This window comes from Pan paniscus, chromosome 4 (assembly GCF_029289425.2).
Source record: "Pan paniscus chromosome 4, NHGRI_mPanPan1-v2.0_pri, whole genome shotgun sequence".
NCBI classification, from domain to species: Eukaryota; Metazoa; Chordata; class Mammalia; order Primates; family Hominidae; genus Pan; species Pan paniscus.
In genome coordinates this window covers 10,650,045-10,674,668 of record NC_073253.2, presented here as the reverse complement: position 1 = coordinate 10,674,668, position 24,624 = coordinate 10,650,045, and the positions used below count along the sequence as shown (strand labels likewise).

Below are 24,624 nucleotides of genomic sequence, written 5' to 3'. Positions count from 1 at the left end.
AAGGCAGGTGGATCACAAGGTTAGGAGATCGACACAATCCTAGCCAACATGGTGAAACCCTGTCTCTACTAAAAATACAAAAATTAGCTGAGCATGGTGGTGCACACCTGTAATCCCAGCTACTTGGGAGGCTGAGGCAGGAGAATCGCTTGAACCTGGGAGGTGGAGGTTGCAGTGAGCCAAGTTCGCACCACTGCACTCCAGCCTGGCAACAGAGCGAGACTCCGTCTCAAAAAAAAAAAAAAAAAAAACCACCACCAAAAAAAAAAAAACTCCCTCTCCAAAACAGTTTCTCCCAGTCTTTTCCACCTCCATAAATGAAAACTCCATATTCCCTGTGTTTGGGCCAACTAAGTCCTTGATTCCACTCTCCTTCACATGTCACAATCTGTCAGCAAACCTTGCTAATCCCACCTCCAAGTATATCCAGAATCTGAGCATGTTTCCCTCCTATGATTTGTCACATCAGATACATAAATTAAGAAGTGAAAACACTTAAACAAGAGACGAACAGAACGCCAGACTTACTTGTCATTTTTAATATGTTCATAAAGGCGCTTAAACTGGCGGACTTGGAAGGACAAAATTGCCATCAATACCACGACCATCAGTAAAAATGGATAAATCCGCCGATGGACTAAGTTTTGCATTTCCGCAGTAACACCTAGAAAACCAAAAAAGAAAAACTTTCAGTGTATGTGAAATAACAGTGACATGAAACGTAAACATGTCCTTCCCCTAGAAGAATGGACTGGGGCAGACAAGCTTTCTAAGCCCCAGGTCTGTTAACTTTCTACAATCTGTGTGGGTCATGAGCCCTTTCTGACCCCCAACTTTCTCATTTGTAAAACAAGGAGGCCAGGCATAGTAGCTCGCGCCTGTAATCCCAGCACTTTGGGAGGCCGAGGCGGGCGGATCACTTGAGGTCAGGAGTTCTAGAGCAGCCTGGCCAACATGGTAAAACCCTGTCTCTACCAAAAAATACAAAAATTAGCCAGGTGTGGTGGCGTTGCACCTGTAGTCCCAGCTACTCAGGAGGCTGGGGTGGGAGAATCGCTTGAACCTGAGAGGTGGAGGCTGCAGGGAGCCGAGATCAATCAAGCCACTGCACTCCAACCTGGACAACAGAGTGAGACCCTGCCTCAAAAAAAAAAAAAAGGAACTGGACGAGATGACTTCTCATGTTCCACAAGCAGTGGTGTCATTGATACATTTCTACTGCACCACAGTTTAAAGAAGCAAAACCAAAACTGTGCTTATATAATAAAAAAATCCTCAAACTTTTAGAACACACATGTATTTATTTTTCTATATTTAACTCATGAGTTTTAATACTTCTTTGGCAGAGGGGACTGGGGGGCTTTAAAATCAGAGCAAGTACTTTCGAGGAATTCAGAAAATTAATACCCTCAGGTGGATTATTCCAAACACCACAATAGTGTGCTGTGCATAAGCTCTGGAGCTGAGTTTGAAATTTGAATGCTGCTCTTACTCCTTAAAAACTAGACTTTGGGGTAAGATTCTCAATCTCTATGAACCTCAATTTCCCATTTCTAAAACAGAGTTGACAAAACATATTAAAAAGCTACCCTAAGAATAACATGTAAGAATTACATAAAGCATCTAAACAGGGCAAAACAGGTACTAACATTTTTCATTTGCCACTCTTTTTCTCTTCCAAAGTCTTTCCAGAAATGCTCACAATAAAATTTTTAAAAATGAAAACATGAATGACTGGGTTGGAAATCCAAATTCTTAAGTCTATATACTATTAATGGGCAGAACATAATATATGCTAATTAGAATAAAAAAGAAAATAGGGCATTCCTACTCTAGACAAAACCAGTAAAGAGACTGTTCTAAAGAGTCAAAATAATTTAATTTTAAAGACGTATTCAACTAATAAGCAATGCGCTGGGTGTGGTAGCTCATGCCTGTAATCCCAGCACTCTGGGCGGCCGAGGGGGGTGGATTACCTGAGGTCAGAAGTTCAAGACCAGCCTGGCCAACATGGTGAAACCCTGTCTCTAACAAAAAGACAAAAATTAGCTGGGCATGGTGGCGCATGCCTGTAGTCCCAGCTACTCAAGAGGTTGAGGCAGGAAAATCGCTTGAACCCAGGAGGCGGAGGTTGCAGCGAGCCGAGACTGCACCACTGTACTCCAGCCTGGGCAAAAGAGCGAGACTCCGTCTCTCAAAAAAAAAAAAAAAAAAAAAAACTAAAAAGCAATGGGCTTTGAAATATATTTTGCAGGAAATATATATTTGCATTTTAATATGGTATTTATGATACTTGGCATAGTCACAATTCAAACCAAATAAAAGCCTTGAAGTTTCTACTTAGAAGGAACCAGGAAACGATGCAGTTTGCACACTGTGGGCCCTCAGCTTAACTGTTCCCTGATTCCCATGCCATCCTGCAGACTGAGGGATACATTGCTTAGCCTCTCTCTATACAAACCTGTGTTGAGCAATTTTTTTTTTTTGAGACAGGGTCTTGGCCTGTTGCCTGGGCTAGATTGGAGTGTCACAACCTGAGGTTAGCCCTGAACTCCTGGGTTCAAGCGATCCTCCTGCATCAGCCTGCAGGGCAGCTGAGATTACAGGTGTGCGCCACCACTCCCAGATAATTTATTTTTATTTTTTTTAGAGGTTGGGTCTCGCCATGTTGCTCAGACTGGTCTTGAATTCCTGGCTTCAAGCAAGCTCCCACCTCAGCCTCCCAAGTAGCTACTGCACATGGCTAATATCTTTACTGTCTAAGAAGCAATGAGACTATTAGAAGTCAAACCAGTGGCAAAAGGTAAAGAAGGGCACACACACAAAGGGCTTCCAAAGGGCTGGAAAAGTTCTATTTCTTGACCTAGTAAGGTAACATACAAGTATACATGTTACACTGCAAGTTTGGTTGTGTGTTTTTTTTAAGCTCTTCTCTCACGGTTAAAGGGAGGACGGGGTCATTTCTGGCAGATGGATAAGACAAATGAAAATGTGGAGACAGTTATGGAGAGGACATTGTGTGTTTGATAAGAGGCCATTCCATGGTTGTTTAATCAAAACTCAGAGTATATGACATGGAGTGAGGTCAAACTGAAGCCCACATCAAAGCAAAAGGAGGAGCCTTGTAAACTATGCCAAAAGGTTGGACTGCATTAAAGGCCACAGAGGAACCAATGAAAAAGATGTTCACCAAAGAGGTACAATGAGATTCATTCTTTTGAAAGGTCATTGTGCCCAGTGTGGAGAAGGAATTAGTGATGGCAGGTTCAAGGCTGGGAAACCAGATAGGAAGGTGCCAAAGTTAGGGTAGGAGACGAATGACTCAACAAAAGTCAGGAGCAAACGCTCCAGAGACGAGAGACCAGATTCTTCAGGGAAGAATGGGACACTTGGAGACCAGAGGGACATGGAGGACAGAATAAGGTGACATGGATAGCCTTCAACGTTTCTGACTTATGCAATTTGTGCGATGATAATGTTTGCTGCTGAGAGACGGAATTCTGGAGAAGAAAAAGATTTGGGAAGGAAAAGTCTCCGCTTATAATTTTGAAAATATGTTGGGTTTAAGGAGCTATGAGGAGTCTTCACTACACAATCAACAAGACAGTGTATTTCAGTATAAACGTGTTGCCCATTAGCATCTCCTCTTTGGATCTTTTATGCCAAAGAACATTTCTTTAAAACTTAAATACAACAACACTGTTACTTAATTTTATATGATCACAGCACTTCTAGTCAGAAGAAGACAACCTGAAGGAAATCTGATCCTGCCTATTTTGTACAGCATGTAAATTTCAAATTTTATCTTCTGGTAGAGAAAAGAACTGTATCAAAGAGCTTTATGATCCTCTAATCTTACCCAGAATAGTCAAATCTAAGAAAAGTGGTATTTTGAAATCATTGTCTTAGCTGGATTCACATTTACAAATAAAGCATATGGAGTGAGACATCCTTTTTACTAGGGGTAAAGAGAATGTCCAATGTTAATAAAAGTGCTCCTTCAAGGCTCCACGACCAGCATTACGTACCTAGTAAAGGAACAACACCAGAAGCTATGACATAAGGTACACACAGGGAAAGCAACAGCACAGAGATCACGGGAGCTGCCAGTTTACGAACAATATAGTGAAGGTCAATGTTCCGGATGCCATTTGCGTAAACCTGAAACATTACAAAAAGCAATTAGAACAAAGATACAAGACAAATTCCTCCAAGTTAATACAGCAATCTCCACACAACTGAATCTGCCAACCCAAAAATAGTCAAACTGGTTACTTCTTCTAAAGTCAAGGCAAATTCTGGTATACCAACATAAGCATAGCGCCCACGAGTTTCTGAAGAAATGTATTTACCCACTAACGCTCTGCAGTTACCTCTGCTAAGTGATGAAATAAGACACTAATCTAGAATAATTTATACTCTACTTGCACTATACAATACCAGATGACATTCAGTGGTATTCATTCAAGACCACATTACTTGAAGTAACTTCATACATCTTATGTAAGAGATACGTAATATGTAATATTGTGTTATTATACAATATTGCATTCATTTTATCTGAGTATGATGAGAAAACACTGAAGCAGGAAACGTTTCTGAAAAGCTTGCATAAATCAAATTTTAACAAATCAAAAGGTATTTAAAAATTTAGTATGAAAGAATTCTATAGTGAATATAAAAAAAGCAAGTCCAAGAATTACTAGAATATTTCCATCATCTTATCCAGAAAATTCTACAAGAGTAATGCAGAGGAAAGAATGGATGGAAATGGGAAAACCCTGGGAACAGAAAATTTAGATGGAGTGCGGACAGAAACAAGGCTTAGAAGGCTGTTATTTTCTTCTCCTCTTGCCTCACCAGCAGCACTTAAACCTCTCTTAGCTGTGACTGAATGTAGCATAACTCAACCCCATCACCTCGGAATTTGAATGGCAAACATGCTTAACCTTTTAAAGGCATGCTGCCATTCCCAAAGACACCTAGTTAACCCAAATGCATTTTAATCAATGAAGCAAGGCATCCCAGTGTTTCTCAACCATTTCCAACCATTTTTCTTAAATTTACAGAGACACACACGCACATACGCAAGAGAAAACAATGAATAAGATAACAAATTATTTAGAAGATCAATGATGTTCCACAGCCTCCAGTATGAATAAATCCCATCTCCATGCTCCTTTTTCAAGGGCCAGAGGCTAACCTGGCCATTCTAGAGTGTACTGGCCTGCACTCTGATCCTGAAGGGATATGAAGCCAGAAGCCCCCAATCCATCACACTCCTGGTGGACTTCAGAATTAGCCCATACTTTAGAGACACACACAAACACACTGCAATTTGCTGGCTCCCTAACCCCCCTACTCCTAAGAATCAAAATCTTGAAATACAGGCACTTTTTGAACAGATTTTCTTGAGCATGCTTGGCTAACTACTGTCTTTACTTCTCATACATCAAAAAGAGGTGTACTTTACTGCTGCAGAACTGTTATGTCTTACTTATGTGGCACTGGCCTAAGGATAAGAGGGGTCCCCACAAGTACATTTGCTAGATAACTAAAGCGTAAGGTAGCAGCAAAATCTGTTATTTTGGCCATTTTGGATAGAAATTTTCCTTAAATGAATTACCATACTTTCTAGTCTTATTATCGGAGTGCTAAAGCACAGTCTACCTTTTCCAAGGTATTCCCACAACAATCAAATTATCTGGCAGTTCTGTAATACAATAATAGTCTTAGGTACTATGTAGCTAGATGAAGCCAAAACAGCTCTCCTTTTCTAATGTTTTTTCCTCTGCCTTCTTTTATTACCTCGAGCAATAACCTTTCCCCCACTCCAAATCTACTACAGGCTTAGAAACATTAATATCAACCTTCACCAGAAAAAAAGCACGTATTTTCATTTTTGTCTCCACTATGACCAGGGTTCTAGATACCGTAAGCTACTGGTTAACCTTCAGATAAAGGATGGCTTAAACGTGGTTGATGAAAATTCATGGGAGTATAGAAAACCACAATATGCCACCCTAAAAATATGCCTCTTAGGCATAAGGATTGTTTTGAGTTGAATGCAACTGAGAAAGAATAGATGCAGGAAAACTTTCCGTCCTCCCTCTATTGCCTAGAAGCAGAATATAAATGTATAAAGACAAAAGGTAGCCCACCCCACTTCCCTCCACCATGAAGGACAAAGATTACCCACTGAAGAGAGCTTTGGGCCTTTCTGGGCCTCTAGATGGCACCAGAGGAATCAACACTGCCAAGCTTTACTAAGGAGCCGCATCTGCCAATTTTTTGCTTTCCCCCACTTGCCACCCCTAGAGACTCAAAATCCTTTTCCTTCATCTTGTCACTTCTCTAAAAATTTATTATTCTTTGTTGAAGATTCGTTGGAATTCAAAGCCACCTCTTTGAAATTACTCATTCCCTGGGTATCTCCATGTATATATGAAATATGTACTTTAATAAACTTTTGTTTTTCTGTTGTCTTTTATTAAAGGGTTCCATTTTAACTAAAAAAAACAAGGGTTGAGAAAAAAATTATTTTCCTCCCCTACAGTGGTAAAACAAAACTGCTGTCTTTAAAAAAAAAAAAAAAAAAGGTTATATATGCCCATCAAAAAAAATGTAGAAAACTCAGCAAGGTAGGAAGATAAGAAATAAGAGTTATAGCTGCCAAACGTAAACACAACCAATTCCAGAATGTCTTTCTCTGAAAACTGATTTTGCTTACCTGTTCAATTACAGTTTTCAACCACCACTGAGGACCCATCAATGTTATAGCTGCAATGATTTTGGCATGCAGGACTCCAAGTGCCCAGTCCTAGGGAATTAAAAACCATTTAACATATTTCTGTTGTTTTTTAACAATAAACACAGCAGAGAGGCTGTATAATTTTCTTACATTATTTCACATCAAAATAGAAGTTCTATAGGATTGGCAACAATTTTACGAAAGACTAACGTACTGAAAACCCAGAGAATTTTTTTTCTTCAACAGCTCAAATTCAATGTTTCCATCAAAAATTGTTCTTCTATTTTTTAAAAATCTATATTGTTTCCCCAAGAGTTAGAGAAAGTCTGGTCATTAATGGATATCTCAAAAAGCAAATAAAATAAATGCCAAGATTTTATTTCAAACTATCTTTAGGCTATTTCATTGGTTTCAAGTGAGCTGATTTATGTCAAATTAAGACTGTGGAGCAAAGTTTGGCCTAAGAAACCATTCTAAAGGCTCACAGATAGCTTCTAGCTTGAAGCATTTGTGGTTCTACTGGGGAACTGTTACTAGGTTCCTCCTCATGGTGCAACGGACTCTTGGCCTGCCCACCCTCCAGCTCTCCACCAGACAGAGTGATGACTACTTCCTCCCTCCCCACAGCCCCCTTCCCCACCACCACCAAGTATCTCTTTAAATGCAAATCAGATCATGAATGTAACTTCCCTGCTTAACAACCCTGAAGTCCTTAGCAAGGCACACAAAACCCTTTATAACCTGGTCTCTATCTAGCTTATTTAAAACAACAACAACAACAACAAAAAACGGTATTTAAAAAAAAAAAAAAGAAACCACATGTAACATTTAGACTGATTCTTACATAAAACCAAAATCTTTACAGAAAAGACGGGAGTCCTCTGTGTTCACTACCTTAAATCCTGATCCCTCCCCAGCAATAACCACTATTAGCTTTTGGTACATACCATCCATGTTTTTCCCCATGCATTCAGCTGCATCTATACATCTATATCCCATAGAAAGTATGTAGTATCATTTTTATATGGACTTTGCTCAGATTGTTAATTCTCCTCTTCACTGTCTACCATCTTGAGGCCAATGTTCCCATTTCTTTACTGGTTTGATTGGTTATTCTAAGGATCTTCTTCAAATGGGGTGAGAGGTTGATACACACACTGAATTCTTGAATACCCTCAAATATCAATCTTCACCCTGATAGGTGAACAGCTAAATGATTTTTTGTCTGGGTAGAGGAAGCTTGGTTTTTGTCCCTTTTACCCAGTCGTCTATAAATTCTCTGATCTTATGGTTTTCAGTACTACAGAAAAAAAGTCCAATGACAATGCAGTTTTTTGAAGCTTGCATATGATTTCCCTGTGTCTAATAAGATATACCCAATTACGTGTTTTTATCTTGGATCTCAATCTTACCAAATCTCATGAGCCCCTTCAAACTACAGAATCAGATCTTTCTTCAATTCAGTTAAATTTTCTCCTACTTTTGTATCAATGCTGCCTCACATTTGTTCCTTCTGGAACCCCCGTTATCAGTACGCTAAGTCTCCTAGATGTTTCCTCCAAAACATTTCTCTTTCTCAATTTCCTCTTCCGTTTTGCCCAGTGCTTTCCATTCATCTTCCAAGCCTCCAAGCCCAGCCCAGTGGTGACTGTCCACATCTTTTTTCACTACTAGATTTGTCTGAAATCTATGTCATACAGCTCCACAACAACTGCGTTCTGCTTTAGAGCTGCTGTTTGTATGTGCGTGTGAACATACTGCACTCGGCGTCCGTGTGTTTGCTCTTCTCTCTGGAAGCTCATGGCTCTGCAAGCAGTGCTGTCAAACTGGCATGTGTTCTGACTGCTCTGCCTTAACTTCCTTTCTGTGGCTGCTGAGCCTCCTGCATATAAAGCACTTGTTATAATTTCCTCTGCAGCCTCAAGGAGGCTTGGGCCTGGCTGAGAATATCCTAAAGGGCTTCAAAAGGATCTTTTACGTCTTCAGACCTTTGGGATAGCCCTCCAACAGTCTCCTACTGAGGAACATGAAGAAAGCCTCCCTGCTTTTTCTCACAGGCAGGGAAGATGCAACAACCCACCAATTCAGCTTTCTCTTGGCCTTCTGGGAGTCCAGCAGACACCCAAATGAGATTAATGTTTACCCAAGGAGGTCCAAGATCACTGTGATTCGCGTTCTCCAAAAACCCACTGCTTTGCAGTCCTCTCCTGCCAGACAGGACACACCACACTAGCTGCTCTGCTAGAATTCCAACTGGCCCACTATCCCACAGAGCTGCAGCCACTTGCTGCAGGAAAGGCAAGTAGCTTAAAGTCATGAATTAAGAAAAAGCAAACTGTTCCTTCAAAAACTTGGGGGTTTAATGCAAAACATTAAGGATAGCACGCTGCACATTATCTGTCTACAGCTTGTGCTTTCCCCCAACTCAGAAACATGTCTGGGAGCTATCGATATCAAAACAAATATCTCTACTTCATTTTTTCAATTGCTGCATTGATATTCCACATTTTATTTGGGCATTCTCTATTGGTGGACATCTAGATCACTTGTCATTTTTTGCTATAAAAAATGATGTATTTGCAGAAACAGCCTTGCTCATGCCTCACAGTAGATTCTGAAAAGCCAAACTGCTGAGTCATAATATATAAGCATTTTTAAACTTTGATAGCACCAAAGAATTCTCTAAGGTGATGATGGTTTCGCAAGTACTGCTGAGTACTGTAAAGACCACCAAAAATACAAGTGTGACTAGAACAAGTTGCATTTATTACTCATTGCAGCAAGGGAGTAACACAGCATGGAGAACTTGGGGCCCCTCAGTAAGAGTGCTAGAAAGGGGTTATTACAGGATTTCAGCTTATGTTAGGGATTTGGGGGAGGATTTAAGAAGCAGGAATTTGGTCTGTATCAGATGCTATTAGAAAGCAGAGTAATCTGTGAATGGTTATCTTAATAAATAAATCTTATCTAGAAAAAGTGGCAGAAGCTAAAACTGTAATTGGTAATGAGGCAGTAACCAATCATGTTAGCCAGTAAAGGGGAATGTTTGGTCATTTCTGTGGTTTGAATAATGCTCCTGTTCTGTCTGTGTTCAGACATGATTGCAGAGGGTCTTGCTTTTGTCTTCCTCTATCTTGATCACAGAGTGACAGTGTATGATGTTGATGTTCTGTCAAATTGTTTATGTCCAACAGGAGAACACTAAGGCCTGGCTAACAGTGCCAAGATGGCTCCTTGATGCCACGGGATGCTCTGGCCTTTTCCAGGGCTCATGCTGCGTAACATTAAAAGGCAGATAGTATCTGTTTGTCCCATTTGCAGCAGTACTTTGCTTGATCACTGACTGGGTTAGGGTATTGTCAGCCTGACCCCTCCACTAGTTGTGTGTTTCCCTTTGAGCCATCAAGTAATCCATAAGGTGACACTTTGCCACCATTCAAATAACCACTTTCACACTGCAATGTAACATACCTGCAAATTCTTTTCCCATCATGTGGTAGGGGGTCTATGTCCTCTTCCCTTGAATCTTAGCCAACATTTGTTACTTGCTTATACCCAGTAAAATGTACTGAAAAGTGATGTTGTAGGCCTTCTGACATGGGGTCATTAAAGATGATGCAGCTTCTTGTTTGTGGGGTCACTCATTTCCCTGAACTACAACATAAGAAGCCCAAATACCTTGAGGTTACTTAGCTATGAAGCAGCCCAGGCACATATAGGAGCTCCAGTCAACAGCCCCAGATGGGTAGCAACCAACAACAAGCATCAACTCTCACACTGTTAAGTGATCACTGACTGGGTTAGGGTATTGTCAGCCTGACCCCTCCACTAGTTGTGTGTTTCCAGCCAAATGATTCCATCCATAACTGTCAAATCATTCCCAGCCATTGAATCTTCCCAGCTGAGTCCCAGATAGCACAAAGCAGAGGCAAAGTTATATGCCCTGTCTTAATATCTGACCCACAGACTCTATGGACAAAATTAAAATGGTGGTTTTAAGCCGCAAAGTTGTGGGATAACTTGTTACACAGCAATAGCAACTGAAGACTGATCAACCTTTCATCTGTTGGGTTCAACATCCATTAACAATCCTTGCTATAATCAATTATTTTGTTAGGTATTGCAAAATAGTATTTTTCTAATCGTGTTAATCTCTCTACCTTGATTTGCTGGCATTTTTCTGTAAAAAAAAAAAAAAAAAGAAGGTAGCTCTTTCCTTCAATTACAGATACTATTTGACTACTCTGGAATACGGCTCCTACAGAAAGGCATAACATATGCTTAATTAGATCCTCCTCAACTTACAATGATGTTAGGTCCAGATAAACCCATCTTTAATTGAAAACACTGTAAGTCAAAAATGCATTTAACACATCTAACCTACCGAACATCATAGCTTAGCCCAGCCTATCACAATGCGCTCGGAACATTTACATTAGCCTATAGTTGGGCAAAAACTTCTAACACAAAACCTATTTTATTTTTTGCCTTGTAGTATAACTGAGGCCTAACAAGCCTATGTAATTTTATAATTACGTAGTGACTATCTCATGCAATTTACTGAATACTATACTGAAAGTGAAAAACAGAATAGCTGTAGGAGTACTCAAAGTACAGTTTCTGCTGAATGTGTATCGCTTTCAACCATCAAAAAGTTAAAAAGTCATAAATCAAAACACAAGTCAGTTCTGTACTTCTTTGTATTACTTATTTCTCACCTATTCTAGTCTATGAACCAGACTAGAAAGGAGGCAGTTCCCCACATATGCATGCCTTGTCTCAAGCCAGGTCTGCCCATCTCCCTCCTGGAATATACTTCTTCCTTTCTTACCCACTTCTCTGTTCTCTACTAGTTAGGTTGGCTTAGATACTATCTCTTATGGAAAACCATACCTGAAACTCCCAAAGCTAGATTAAATGTCTCTCCTACACAATGCCACAGTTCCTTGTGCTTCCCCTAATCACACCACACAACACCTGTGTACCTGTCTAGCTTTCCCATCAGAGTGTGTAAATTCCTCAGGAAAATTACTGCACTAGCCTCATTTTCATCTGGGTGATACAATCCAGGGTGTGGGTACACCATTAAAAGCACTTAAATAAAAATTTTCGGGTAAATGAAGTTTGTGGAGGTTCTCCATCTGGAAAGCAGAAAAAGGGAAATACGGGCCAAATAATTTTCATTTTCTGAAAAATCCATTGCAATATACTAAGAGATAAAAACAAAGCTAAAAAGCCTTTGAATGACTGAAGTCAATACCTAGCTCTTTTCCCCCAATACCTACTAAGAACTTGAGATCTTAATTCTATGATGTTAAAAACCTCAGGCTCTAAATACAATAGAAAAGTTCCATTTCTTTTTCCATGAGCTTTAAGACCTTTGCTGTGACTTACATGGGTTCCCTCAGGATGCTCTTGGTTTTTTTTTTTTTTTTTTTGGAGACAGGGTCTCACTCTTGTCGCCCGGGCTGGAGTGCAGTAGCATGATCTCAGCTCACTGCAACCGCGGCCTCCCAGGCTCAAGAGATCCTCCCACCTCAGCCTCTCGAGTAGCTGGGACCACATGCCCACACCACCACGCTTGGCTAATTTTTTGTATTTTGGGTAGAGATGGGATTTCACCATGTTGTCCAGGCTAGTCTTCAACTCCTGAGCTCAGGTGATCCACCCACCTTGGCCTCCCAAAGTGCTGTGATTGCAGGCATAAGCCGCTGCACCCAGCCAGGATACTCTTTTTAATGAATCTGTGACTTTGTGGGAAAACATGCTATAATAATTCAAAAGTATTAAAGCCTCCAAGTCAAAAGGAGTAAGACAATTCACTCTACCTCAAAGGTGAACAAAAATCAATGACTATTAGTTTGTATTTTCAAGTATTAGAGAAGACTAAATGGTTAGTAACATTTTAACCTATAAAGTAAGCACTTTTAAAGGAGTTATAAGACCTGCATATTCTGAAAGATTGATTAAAGAGCATTAAACAATTTTATAAGAGTTCCTAGAATTAAAAAAAAATTAGTCTTTCTAAACCAGCTGCTTAAAATCACCTAAAATAATTAAAAATTATATTTTTTTCCTTTTGTCTTTTTTTTTTTTTTTTTTTTGACAGAGGCTCTTACTCTGTTGCCCAGGCTACAGTGCAGTGTCATGAACACGGCTCACTTCAGCCTCAACCTCCTGTGATCCTCTCACCTTTGCCTCCCAAGCAGCTGGGACCAGACGCATGAGCCAATTTTTTATAGAGACTAGGTCTTGCCATGCTGCCCAGGCTGGTCTCGAACTCCTGGGTGCAAGCAGTCCTCCCACCTCAGCCTCCCAAAGTGCTAGATTATAGGCGTAAGCCACATGCCTGGCTAGGATTATTTTCTGATCTCAAATCCTTAATGAAATAACATGAGCAAAAGACATACATTTACCTGCCATGGATAAAAAAGAGGAGTCTGATCCAAGGGAACCCTCAGGGGAGCCACAATGACCAGCTCAAACAGGAGCCCCAGAAGGAGAGGGACAACTCCAGCCAACAGCACCGCAACTATCAAAGTCTTCATGATCTATTAGGAAACAGGAGCCCACATCATTAAAGAGGATCTTTCTGAGCCAAACTCTATTTCCATTTTGAGGTTTGAGACTGATGCCTAACAGAGCAACCACAGTCATCCCTCAGTATCCACGGGGACTGGTTTTAGGATCCAGAAAATCTGCAGGTACTCAAGTCTCTTACATAAAAAGCACACAGCTGGCTGGGCTGTTTTTTTCTCACAATCCATTTCTTAGGACTAGGTTTCTGTTTGCCCAAGAAAAGCTACCGACTGGCCAAGGCCCCTGCTCCAACGGTGGCCCACCCATACACAGGCTGATCTGTGAACTTTGAGGTGGACTGGTATACAGGAAGGGCTCTGCACAATCCTAAAGTAATCAATAAAGCTGATCAAACTGGCTCCCTCAAAGAACAACATGGTCCAATAGAACTTACCATACTGATAGAAATACCCTGTATCTGTCAAATATGGTAGCCATTTAGCCACATGACTAGTATACCAGACAGTGCAGCTCTAGCAACTGGACTAAATGGCGAAATGAAAATAAAGCTGACACAGAGAGGAGACATTATAAAAGAGTAATGATGAAATTCTGACCAAAAAAAAAATGATTTAAAGTGGCCTTGGATCCTGATGACCTCTCTTTTACTTCAGGTGGCCTCAGAAAACACACCTGTTTCAACAAGAGACTAAATATGATGTGTGTGGAAGACAAAATACTTGTTTCTCTATATGGCACTTTCTAATAATGTGGAAGACTATCAAATGAAAACTGGAATTAGCTGGATTCTGTATTTTAAATATGGTTGTCTCATTATCTTATAGATTAAATAGCAATTATACCCCTCCATAATATATAATGAATCTCTCACTATAAAAATGGATTTTACATTTTTCTTCAACATTAATATTAAATGGATATTAAACTTCTAATGAAATCAAAATCAAAATATAAATCGATAAAAAATTAAGAGTTGATTATACAAATGAAAAGGTGTAAGCAGTAACCTAAGCATAGTTACCAGTTGCAGCCAACATTACACACATACAGACATAAATCACTGCACTCAGATAATCATCTTACAGTATTTTTTTTTATCCTACATTTGTGGGAGTCATATGTGTTACTGAGAGCAATAATGTTACAAAGTGTCCAGTAAGGCCCTTAAGTAAGTAATATAAGCATGTGTAGGTGTGTGCATGCACGTGTATAAAGAAAAACATGCTACTAAATGATCCAGTAAAAATATATTATATACATATACTTTTTAAAATACAGATGGGGTCTTGCTTTGTTGCCCAGGCTGGTCTCAAACTCCTGGGATCAAGCAATCCTCCTGCCTTAGCTTCCCATAGTACTGGGATTATAGGCATACGCCATTGTGCCCAGCCTGTTTTTCTTTTAAACCTCATATATCTGAATGTAGGACTCTGAACAAGAATGAACCAGAAAGCCACTATCTTGAAAGAGTATTTCTTCTAATTCAAAAAATCAACTCTCTTGAAACAATATAGTAAGGAAATAAATGTGCCAAAAAAAAAAATTTAAGATGACTGGAAAAATATTCACTATTCCTAACAGACAAGATCAGTCTTGTATTACAAACACATACCATGAGAGACCACTCTTTAACCTTCTGGAAGATCACTCTGCGTCCCTGAGGCATCCATGCCACCATCACCGTCACAGCCCTTATGGTTAGCCAGCAAACATAGAGACCACAAGCAGCTGTGTAGAGCTCATGGATTTTGGCAGTCCCCGTCCAAAATGACATTAACCAACGGCCAGCAAATACTGAAAATAGAAAAGCTGATAAATGAGACATGTGGCTAGGTAAAGAGAATTGTCATCTTCATGTTGTTATGTTAGTATTTTCACATTAGGAAAAAGATATCACATTCGATATATCAATGTCTTCATCAAAAAAACAAAAGACAAAAATCACAATGTCTAAAGAGTACACAATTTGATGAAATCACAACCAAAACAAGGTAAGTTCAATGGAGGCGAGCTCTACTGGGACATACACTCTGATTTGTCATGCCAATTACTTATTCTTTTAGGTCTAAAAAAGCTTTTGAGGGAATTAATGTTTTCATTGTTTTTATCACCAAATGAAACTGTTATGCAAATAATAGGACAAAAGTGGGGAATTTCTTCCTCTTATTTGTGATGTCAATACTTTTAATATGTAGAAACATTACAAATAATTTAGAGTAACTATCTTCCAATTGGCTCATTCATCAAGACAGAAAACTAAACTTATTTTAATAAGGAGTGGGCAAAATAACATTTTAAAGCACAATAATCAAAGAATACCATATTAATTTTCTTAGAAAAAGTTAAGACTATCTGAATATACTGGAATGTGAAAAATGGATTTGAGAGCAGTCTAAGGGAGTGCCTCATACAAAAAGTTGTTCGGAATAAACTCTATAGCATCCCACAACAATCACTTGGATAAGACCATTTACATAATTTAGTAACTTACTTTATATGATTACTTCTCAATAGGCTAGAGAGAACAGCAAGACCCAAATTTCCAGTATATTTTTTCCTACAGATTGTCTTCCTAATATGGTACTATACTTTTTGAATTCCTAAGTAGAGCTATAGACCTAGCTGAGGTGGAAGGATTGCTTGAGCCCAGTAGTTCAAGGCTGCAGTAAGCTATGATCATACTACTACCCTCCAGACTGGGGAACAGAGCAAGACTCTGTCAAATAGCTAAATAAATAACCTTAATGATGCTATTAGCTGAAGGCTAGCACAAGCTCATACCTGGTAAAGTAAGGCAGATGAGGCTGGCAATCAGTAATGTTATACACATGAAGACAATCAACAGAAATATCTGCAAAGTAAAACATAAAGAGTGCATAAATAGAGAACACGTGCTCAATGTATTTTATCAAAGAATCAACACAATCTTCCCATTAAAAAGAAATCATCTATATTTGCGTTGCCAGGTTTCCTGCAATTTCACATAAAATTTTTATTTTCAGTAAAATTACCTATGATTTAGGCCAAAATGAAAATAAGTATCCATTCTCACATAACCAGATACATCCCACAAGTAAATGGCAAATGTTTTAATCAGAGAGCATAAAAAAAAACATTCACCTTAAATTTTCCCTTGTTATTAAAATAAAACATTACAAATTAAAAACATTCACCTTTTAATCAAATAACAGTGCTATCCAATTAAAATGTTCTATAATGACAGAAATGTCTAGATCTGCACTGCTCAATGCAGTAGCCACTAGGCCACATGTGGCTACTGAGCATTTGGTATGTGGTTAGTGTAAATGAGTAATGAAATTTTTAACTTCATTTAATTTTAATTAAATTGAAATGTAAATAGCCATATAAACTAGTGCTCCTGTACTGAGAAGCTGATATGGTGTGACTGTGTCCCCACTCAAATCTCACCTTGAATTGTAATAATCCCCAGGTGTCAAGGGAAGGGCCAGGTGGAGATAACTGAATCATGGGGCAGTTTCCCCCATACTGTTCTCCTGGTAGTGAATTAAGTCCCACCAGATCTGACGGTTTTATAAATGGGAGTCCCTCTGCACAAGCTCCCTTGCCTGCTGCCATGTAAGACGTGACTTTGCTCATCATTCACCTTCCACCATGATTGTGAGGCCTCCCCAGCCATGTGAATGCTATGAGTCAATTAAACCTCATTCCTTTATAAATTACCCAGTCTCAGGTATTTATTAGCAGTGTGAAAACAGACTAATACAGAAGTGCAGATAAAAAGTGATCACACAGAGAAGAGGAAACCAGTTTCCCTGAGCAGAAAGGCAGCAACTGTAGCTTGCCTGCTAGCTTACCAGGTGGATCTCCACAAGACCAGAGGGCAGAGCTCTGGTGGGAAGCCTGAAAAGGACAGATGACAAAACCCAGGAGACTCTGAGGCTTTGTCAGCTGTAACTGCGTGAAAAGTCATTTTTTGAGTCTGTCTCTGATCTGGCCAGAAAGTAACTGTTGCTCAGAAGGCCTTTTTTGTCTGCGGAGAGGTGAGAGAGCTGAGTAAAGACCAAGGGGAAAAAAAGGGAGCTGACTATGAGATCTGCTATTAAGAGATAAAGGAAAAGATGACCTTCATGCTTTCCTCAAGGTTATGCAGCAAAGTCCTCTAGAATAAGCCACTGAATCAGGAACAGAGATATGCCCCTCAAGGGGACAAAGGAGCAGAAGAACAATTCAGTGAGTGTGGACTCATGCAGAGGGTGCTCAAGGTGCTCCATTATCTGGTTCCTGCCCATTCAAGAGCGTTATCTCCCACCACTCCTCTTGTCCCTCACCTCTTCCCGACCTTATCCCTCACCGCTCCCGTGGCCCCTCATCTCTCCCCTTGTTCCTCACCTCTCCTGGACATACACCTCACCCTCTAAATATATTCAATTAGGCCAGGCGCAGTGGCTTACACCTGTAATCCAGTACTTTGGGAGGCTGAGGCAGGCAGACTGCTTGAACTAGGAGTTTGAGAACAGCCTGGGCTACATAGCAAAACTCCATTTCAACAAAAAATGTAAAAATTAGCCAGGTGTAGTGGCATGCACCCATGGTCCCAGCTAATCGGACGGCTGAGTAGGTAGGAGAATCGCTTGAACCCAGGAGGTTAAGGCTACAGTGAGCCATGATCGCACACTGCAACCAAGCCTGGGCAACAGAGCAAGACCCTGTCTCAAAAACAAAACAACACAACTCCCTTATCTGCAATTCTAAGCCCACCATGCCTAATGTGCCCTAGTCCTGACATATTCCTGGAATGCCCTTCCCACTTCCTTTTTTTCACTCTCTGACAGGTCTCTCAATGTTTAAGACAGTTCAGGCACCACCTATTCTAGGAAGGTTCCTTTGGGCCCATATTAAGAACAAGTGGTTCTTGATTGAAGGAGTCACAGCACCCACTGTAAACACCAGCATGAGAGCTCAAATCTGCCACTGTCTTTCTCATCTGAGTAGACTGTAAGCTCTTTCTGAGCAAAGACCACGTATGCTCTCTATATCCTCACAGACACTGAAAATATCAATCATAGACACTTAAGACATGTTTGCTGAATGACTGAACACATGTGACCCACAGTAATCTACAAAGGTATAATAATGACTATTTTTACAAAAAAAGAAATGTGAGGCTGAGAGGTTAAATAACCTGCCCAAGTTTTAAAATGATCAGACTCACAAGCCCACGTCATTATTAAAGGGCATTTTAAAATAACAGACTTGATATAAATGATGACTTCACGGTAATCATATAGCAGTCATCAGCTTACATTTCTGACAAAATTCTGAGGTGCACAAAGATTGATCACTTGCTAACGAACATGTAATAGGCACATTCTTAACCAATATTGCCTTCAGTTTCCTTAGCTATAAACATGAAATTATCGCCTACACTTTGCAGTATTTGAGTGGAGATTAAATGAGAAAACATCCAAATGCCCATTCTAGTTCCTGACACATTGTTGAAATATATCAATAATGTTAGTTTCTTAATTACTCTAGAGTCTTTTCCTCTTAAATAGGGAGCAAGAGCCCAGGGAATCCCAACTCTTTGACTTATCTCTAAAATTTGATAAACTTACCTAATCATTTACGTTACATAATGAGGGTAATAAAATGTGGAACATGTCTAACACAGAGGACTGCATACTAATAGCACCAATTCTCAACAGCAATTTGAAGAACAAAAAAACCAAAAAAACCTCTATATGTGATTAAGTCTGTATAGCACCTACCCTGAGTGGAAAATTTAAAGGTCGGCGGTAAGGCTGAAAGCCAACAGGCCCTCCCTGCTGGAGTATGGCTTGGTGGGCTGCATGAAGGCCTTCTCCCACCACAGGAATAGCGTTGTTATTTCGAGCATGCTGATTATTGTTAACTTGTTGATTTGCACTGTTTTCATTTTCTTCCTGGTCTCCCAATAAATAAGAATGAAGATCCCTGTGCAAAAATTACATCAGTAACAAGTCTCACTTCAGGTCACAATAAAATGGCAGACATGACACTCATTTTCTTCATATTTACTACTAAGGGTAGAAAATGTATAATACAGAATTTGTGCACCACATTATTACCTAATTTTGGTCTAAATGTTCGTACCCGCTTTAAATTAAACCTTTCTAATGTTAATGAACTTGTAGGATATCCCATAAATTCAACCTATTTTACGTTTTCTTCAGCCAGTATCTGAGAAGAAATCAGTAACTGAAAGAAAAAAGTACAATGTACAAGATACTTACAAGTACACTTGTAAGTACAAGAGGTAAGTACTTACAAGCACAAGGTGTAAGTACATACTTACAATGTACAATATTGTTAAGGATCTACAGGAGGAAAAGAAAAACTTCTTATCTTCTCTACAGATGACTACTGCAACATGTAGCTACAAGCTATAAATCTGCAAAACCTCCAAGCTATAAATCAGTTAGGTCAGAAATGAGACTGGGGGAGGAAGCAGTTAGAGGACGACAGATGTTCAAGCAAATATAACCAAATCTGTACTTCACCTTTAAGATACCTACAAGATGCCAAACTGAAAAACTTTTAAAGATTCAACTTTTAAATAAATATAGAGTATATAAAGCTTGGGGACAAAAAATGCAACATGTTCACTAAAAGATTGAGAAATCAAATTTGAGAAGAACCCATTTCCCAGGTTATGAGCACTAAATAAAGGTAAGTTAGTTGGTCTAAATAAAGGTAAACTGGTTTGTTTTTAATGCACTAAAAAAAAAAGACATTTACTCCATGAAAGCTGGACCAGCAGCAAACTTCTATAAGAGGGCAAAAATATGCGTATATTCTCCATGAAAGGATGGACAATAAGAAAAAAAAATTTCATTTAGAAGTATTATATGCAATTGCAAATATTACTAAATCGTCTCTTATTAAAACTAATTTTTCTTGAGTGGGCCATGGAACATACTTTTTCCAGAAAGGTTATTCCATAGTCACAAATGACATGCACGTCCAAGGAGTCAGCTGCCCATACTCACAGCAAGTATCCGGCGGTCACAGTCCACGCTCGCACCAGCCCCTTCAGCCACTGCCTCGTGTGTCCCTGTTCGAGTAATGCTGGCAAGACAACCTGAAGCAGAAGCAGCTCGAGGGACAGTTCACTCACTGGAGCATCACTGAAAGAGGCAGGATTTATAATGTGAATTGTATTTTGCATATGACTACTATTTAATGGGATTACAACAAAACTTCTTAAGAATCTAATAAACTTACTGTCTTTATTACCTCTCCTTTCATTCTCTCTCCAACTCAGTGAGGCTTTCCCCACAAACTCCACCAAATTGTTTCTGATAAGGGTCACCAAAGACTTTCATTTTGCTAAACTGATGGGTAGGTCTTGGTTCTCTCCTCACTTGCTATATTAGTAGCATGCTACACAAAAGGTCACTCCTTCCTTTGACACCTCACATCCAAACAGCTAGAGAATCCTTTTGACTGTACCTTAACAATATCCTAAAAATTTCTCAAGGCCTCCACTGCTACCTCCCCTTCATCTCTGCCACCCTCACCTCTCACCAGGATCATTGCATTATCCTCCCAGCTGGCTTCCTGTTTCTGACCTAGCCACTCCAACCCAGTTTCCTCTCATCACAGCAGTCAGAATGATCCTCTTTAAACCTAAGTTAGATCACTCCTTTGCTTAAAGCTTTCCAAGAGCTCCTCAATTCACTTAAGCAAAAGCCAAAGTGCTTATGTCATGTAAGACTCTCTAGGAGGTGGCTCTCCATGACCTTTCTGACTTCAGGGCCAATTCTTTGCCTTCCTCCTCCTACTGCAGACAAACTTGCCTCCCTGCAGATCCTCAAACAGACCTGGGTGCCACTGCACCTACTTTCTGCAAGAATATTCTGCCTTCAGGGATCCACGTGGCTCACTCTCTCAACTCCTTCAGGGCTTTCCTCAACTGTCACCCCCTCAGGTCTTTACCAGTCACTATTCCTAAATTGTAACCCCATCCTGCCCACTTTCTATCCCCTTACTGGCATTTTTTCTGCCACTTTAAATAATCAGGATATAAGTATTTTCCAATTCTAATTTAATAAAATACAAATTTGAGATTTTACTATGTGTACAGTAAACCTTTTATTTTTGAACAATCATGTTCCTATGCAAAGCATTAAGATCCAAATAAGAGGCTGGGCGCAGTGGCTCACACCTATAATCCCAGCACTTTGGGCGACCAAAGTGGAAGGATTGCTTGAGGCCAGGAATTCAAGACCAGCCTGGGCAATATAGTCAGACCCTGTCTCCACAAAATATTTTTTTAAATTAAAAAAAGAGAGACAGAGAGAAAAAGACCTAAATAAGACATGATTTCTGCCATCTGGGATAAAACAATACATATTTGTAAAGTAATGTAACAAATGCTATAAAAAGAAATACAACGATGAAGACAATTTTAAAGGATGGAATGATGGCCAGGCACAGTGGCTCATGCCTGTAATCCTAACATTTTGGGAGGCTGAGGCAGGCAGATGGTTCGAGCTCAGGAATTCAAGACCAGCACAGGCAACATGGTAAAACCCGGTCTCCCCAAAAAATACAAAAATTAGGCAGGTGTGGTGGCTTGCGCCTGTAGTCTCAGCTACCCGGGACGCTGAAGTGGGAAGATCACTTGAGCCCAGGAGGTTGAGGCTGCAGTGAGCCATGATCATACCACTGCACTACAGCCTGGGTGACAGAGCGAGACTCTTTCTCATAAAAAATAAAATAAAATTTAAAAACCTTAATCTGGATTTTAAAAAGAATATCAAATGCTTGCCACTCAAACGTGGACAAGCAAGTCATTGTAAACAGAGAGAAAAAGACAAACAGCTAAGTAATCAGGGGAGCCTCAATGGCAGTGTAGCACAATTAAAAGAATTGAAGTCAGTCAATGCTGAGACAAGACACTGAAAAAGCAACATGAGATTATGCCAAGTCTTGCATCTCATTCTAAATGGTGTAGATATCACATAGATTACAGAGGAAGTGCTGACAACTTTTAAACACAGGGGTAAAATAATCAAAGTTCTAGAAAATCTAGAGGCAGAGGTGTTGCGGATGAATGGAGAGCAAGAGGAAGGCCTAAATTAAGTAAGTGGCAAATCGAGTTAGATTAGTAAGAGATTTTAAGAAATTAGAATTGGCAATACTTTAAAGACTCATTAGAAGTAAACTTGAGGAAATAATCCAATTTGCCTGCAATTGGGATAATGACTGTGGGGATAATACAAATCCCTAAAGAGCATATAGGATGAGTGGTAAAGATTACTGGTAGTGGGAGGTTTCCGGATGGCTTTTTTTTTTGGGGGGGGGGGGGATGCAGTTTCACTCTTGTTGCCCAAGTGGGAGTGCAATGGCACGATCTCGGCTCACCACAACCTCTGCCTCCTGGGTTCAAGCGATTCTCCTGCCTCAGCCTCCGGAGTAGTTGGGATTACAGGCATGCGCCACCACGCATGGCTAATTTTTTTGTATTTTTAGTAGAGACAGGGTTTCTCCATGTTGGTCACGCTGGTCTCAAACTCCCAATCTCAGGTGATCCGCCTGCCTCGGCTTCCCAAAGTGCTGGGATTACAGGCGTGAGCCACCACGCCTGGCCTTAGCCCACTTAAGTTTTTAAAGCAAAAAAGATGTTCCATCTACAAGCCTTGTACCCTATTTTTAATAATTAAATGTGCAACTCTGGCTTTATTCTTTATAATGTGCTTTTCAAAATAAAGATGATGCTAATACACTCTCATTAGGTATGGTAAAACATTTCAATGGTGTGCAAATGCATACTTTATGTGCAGAAAAAATAAACATCTTCCTTTAGAAAATGTAAGTACTAATGTTTATCTGATCTAAAATAAGGCAAAATTTATGCAAAGTGGAAAAGGTCCAGAAAATTTTTTAAACATTAAATTTAATTTAAAAAATAATAAAAATAATGGTAGAATAAAGCAAAATTTAATTGTCAGATGATTTCCAGTAACTTTAAAAAATGTTTTAAATGTTTAATGTAATCTGAACATCAAATCCCTAACAGAGATAAATTAGTAAAGCTATTCTAAATTTTTAAAACTTACCTGTAGAGCATGACATTGTATGGAAGAAAATTAGGCAGCACACTCTTAATTATACGTATAGGAAGCCAAAGCATCAGGAGGACAATGGAGCCAAAGACAATCTGCAGAAGGAAACAGGGTATGACACCACTATAAGAGTCAATCACTCCTGTGCAAGACAGGCGGACTTCTGAGCACACTCAAGCAATATGCAGTCCAGGCCTGTGTCTACTCAAAGCCCAAGCGGTTCCCACTCTACACATTATCTTTGAGTCATTTTGTATAAAAATGTTTTCCTAAGATGCCTGCCCCTCTTCCTGTAAGGACCTCCCATCTAGGACACAAATGCTAAAACGGAAGCCACAAAGGATAATCACCACTTGCTACCTAAGGAATGAGCTGGAAACTTAAAATGAGGAAGCAGAAATGCCTGCAACTTAATAAATCACTTGTAACCAGCTAAGACTTGACCCCATGTTAATGGCTACAAAAGCTTTCAAAGGACATAATGTTACTTTAAGAATTTTATTTTAGAAAAACTTAGATTTACGGCTGGGTGAGGTAATCCCAGCACTTTGGGAGGCCGAGGTGGGCGAATCACTAGGTCAGGAGTTCGAGACCAACCTGGCCAACACAGTGAAACCCCGCATCTACTAAAAATACAAAAATTAGCTGAGCGTGGTGGTGGGCGCCTGTAATCCCAGCTGCTTGGGAGGCTGAGTCACAACAATTGCTTGAAACAGGGAGGTGAAGGTTGCAGTGAGCCAAGATCGTACCACTGCACTCTAACATGGGTGACAGACCAAAACGCCATCTCAAAAAAAAAAAAAAGAAAGAAATTAGATTTAACTATGTAATTTCTTCTTCTGGGTGGGGAAACTTTGACACGCTTCTGTTAAGAGTTTAATTTACAAGCCAGTAGTAAGTCTCCATTGCTTCAATGCAAATTAAATGTAATTCAGACAACCGTAATTTAGCAATCAATCATACCAGTGGTCCCCAACCATTTTGGCATCAGGGACCAGTTTCATGGAAAACAGTTTTCAATGGGATTTCAGGATGAAACTGTTCTGCTTCAGATCATTAGGCATTAGATTCTCATAATGAGCACACAATCTGGATCCCTCGCACTCACAGTTCCCAATAGGGTTCCCGCTCCCATGAGAATCTAACGCCAAGGCTGATCTGACAGGAGGTGGAGCTCAGGTGGTAATGCTTGCTTGCCCGCTGCCCATCTCCTGCTGTGCGGCCATTCCTAACGGGACATGC

General features: G+C 39.9%; 1 protein-coding gene across 1 annotated transcript in view; it reads right to left on the bottom strand.

The window, feature by feature from the left end:
* The window catches only part of MARCHF6 (membrane associated ring-CH-type finger 6), an 87,057-nt gene that overhangs the window by 7,255 nt on the left and 55,178 nt on the right, over positions 1–24,624 (bottom strand). The window contains exons 17-25 of the mRNA XM_003821953.5: positions 23,377–23,477; positions 20,302–20,439; positions 19,042–19,246; positions 16,073–16,142; positions 14,904–15,085; positions 13,168–13,302; positions 6,731–6,820; positions 4,029–4,161; positions 529–664 (exon numbers count right to left, since the gene is read on the bottom strand). Of these exons, the coding sequence (XP_003822001.1) occupies positions 529–664; positions 4,029–4,161; positions 6,731–6,820; positions 13,168–13,302; positions 14,904–15,085; positions 16,073–16,142; positions 19,042–19,246; positions 20,302–20,439; positions 23,377–23,477 (1,190 nt within the window). The remainder of the gene's footprint in view (positions 1–528; positions 665–4,028; positions 4,162–6,730; positions 6,821–13,167; positions 13,303–14,903; positions 15,086–16,072; positions 16,143–19,041; positions 19,247–20,301; positions 20,440–23,376; positions 23,478–24,624) is intronic.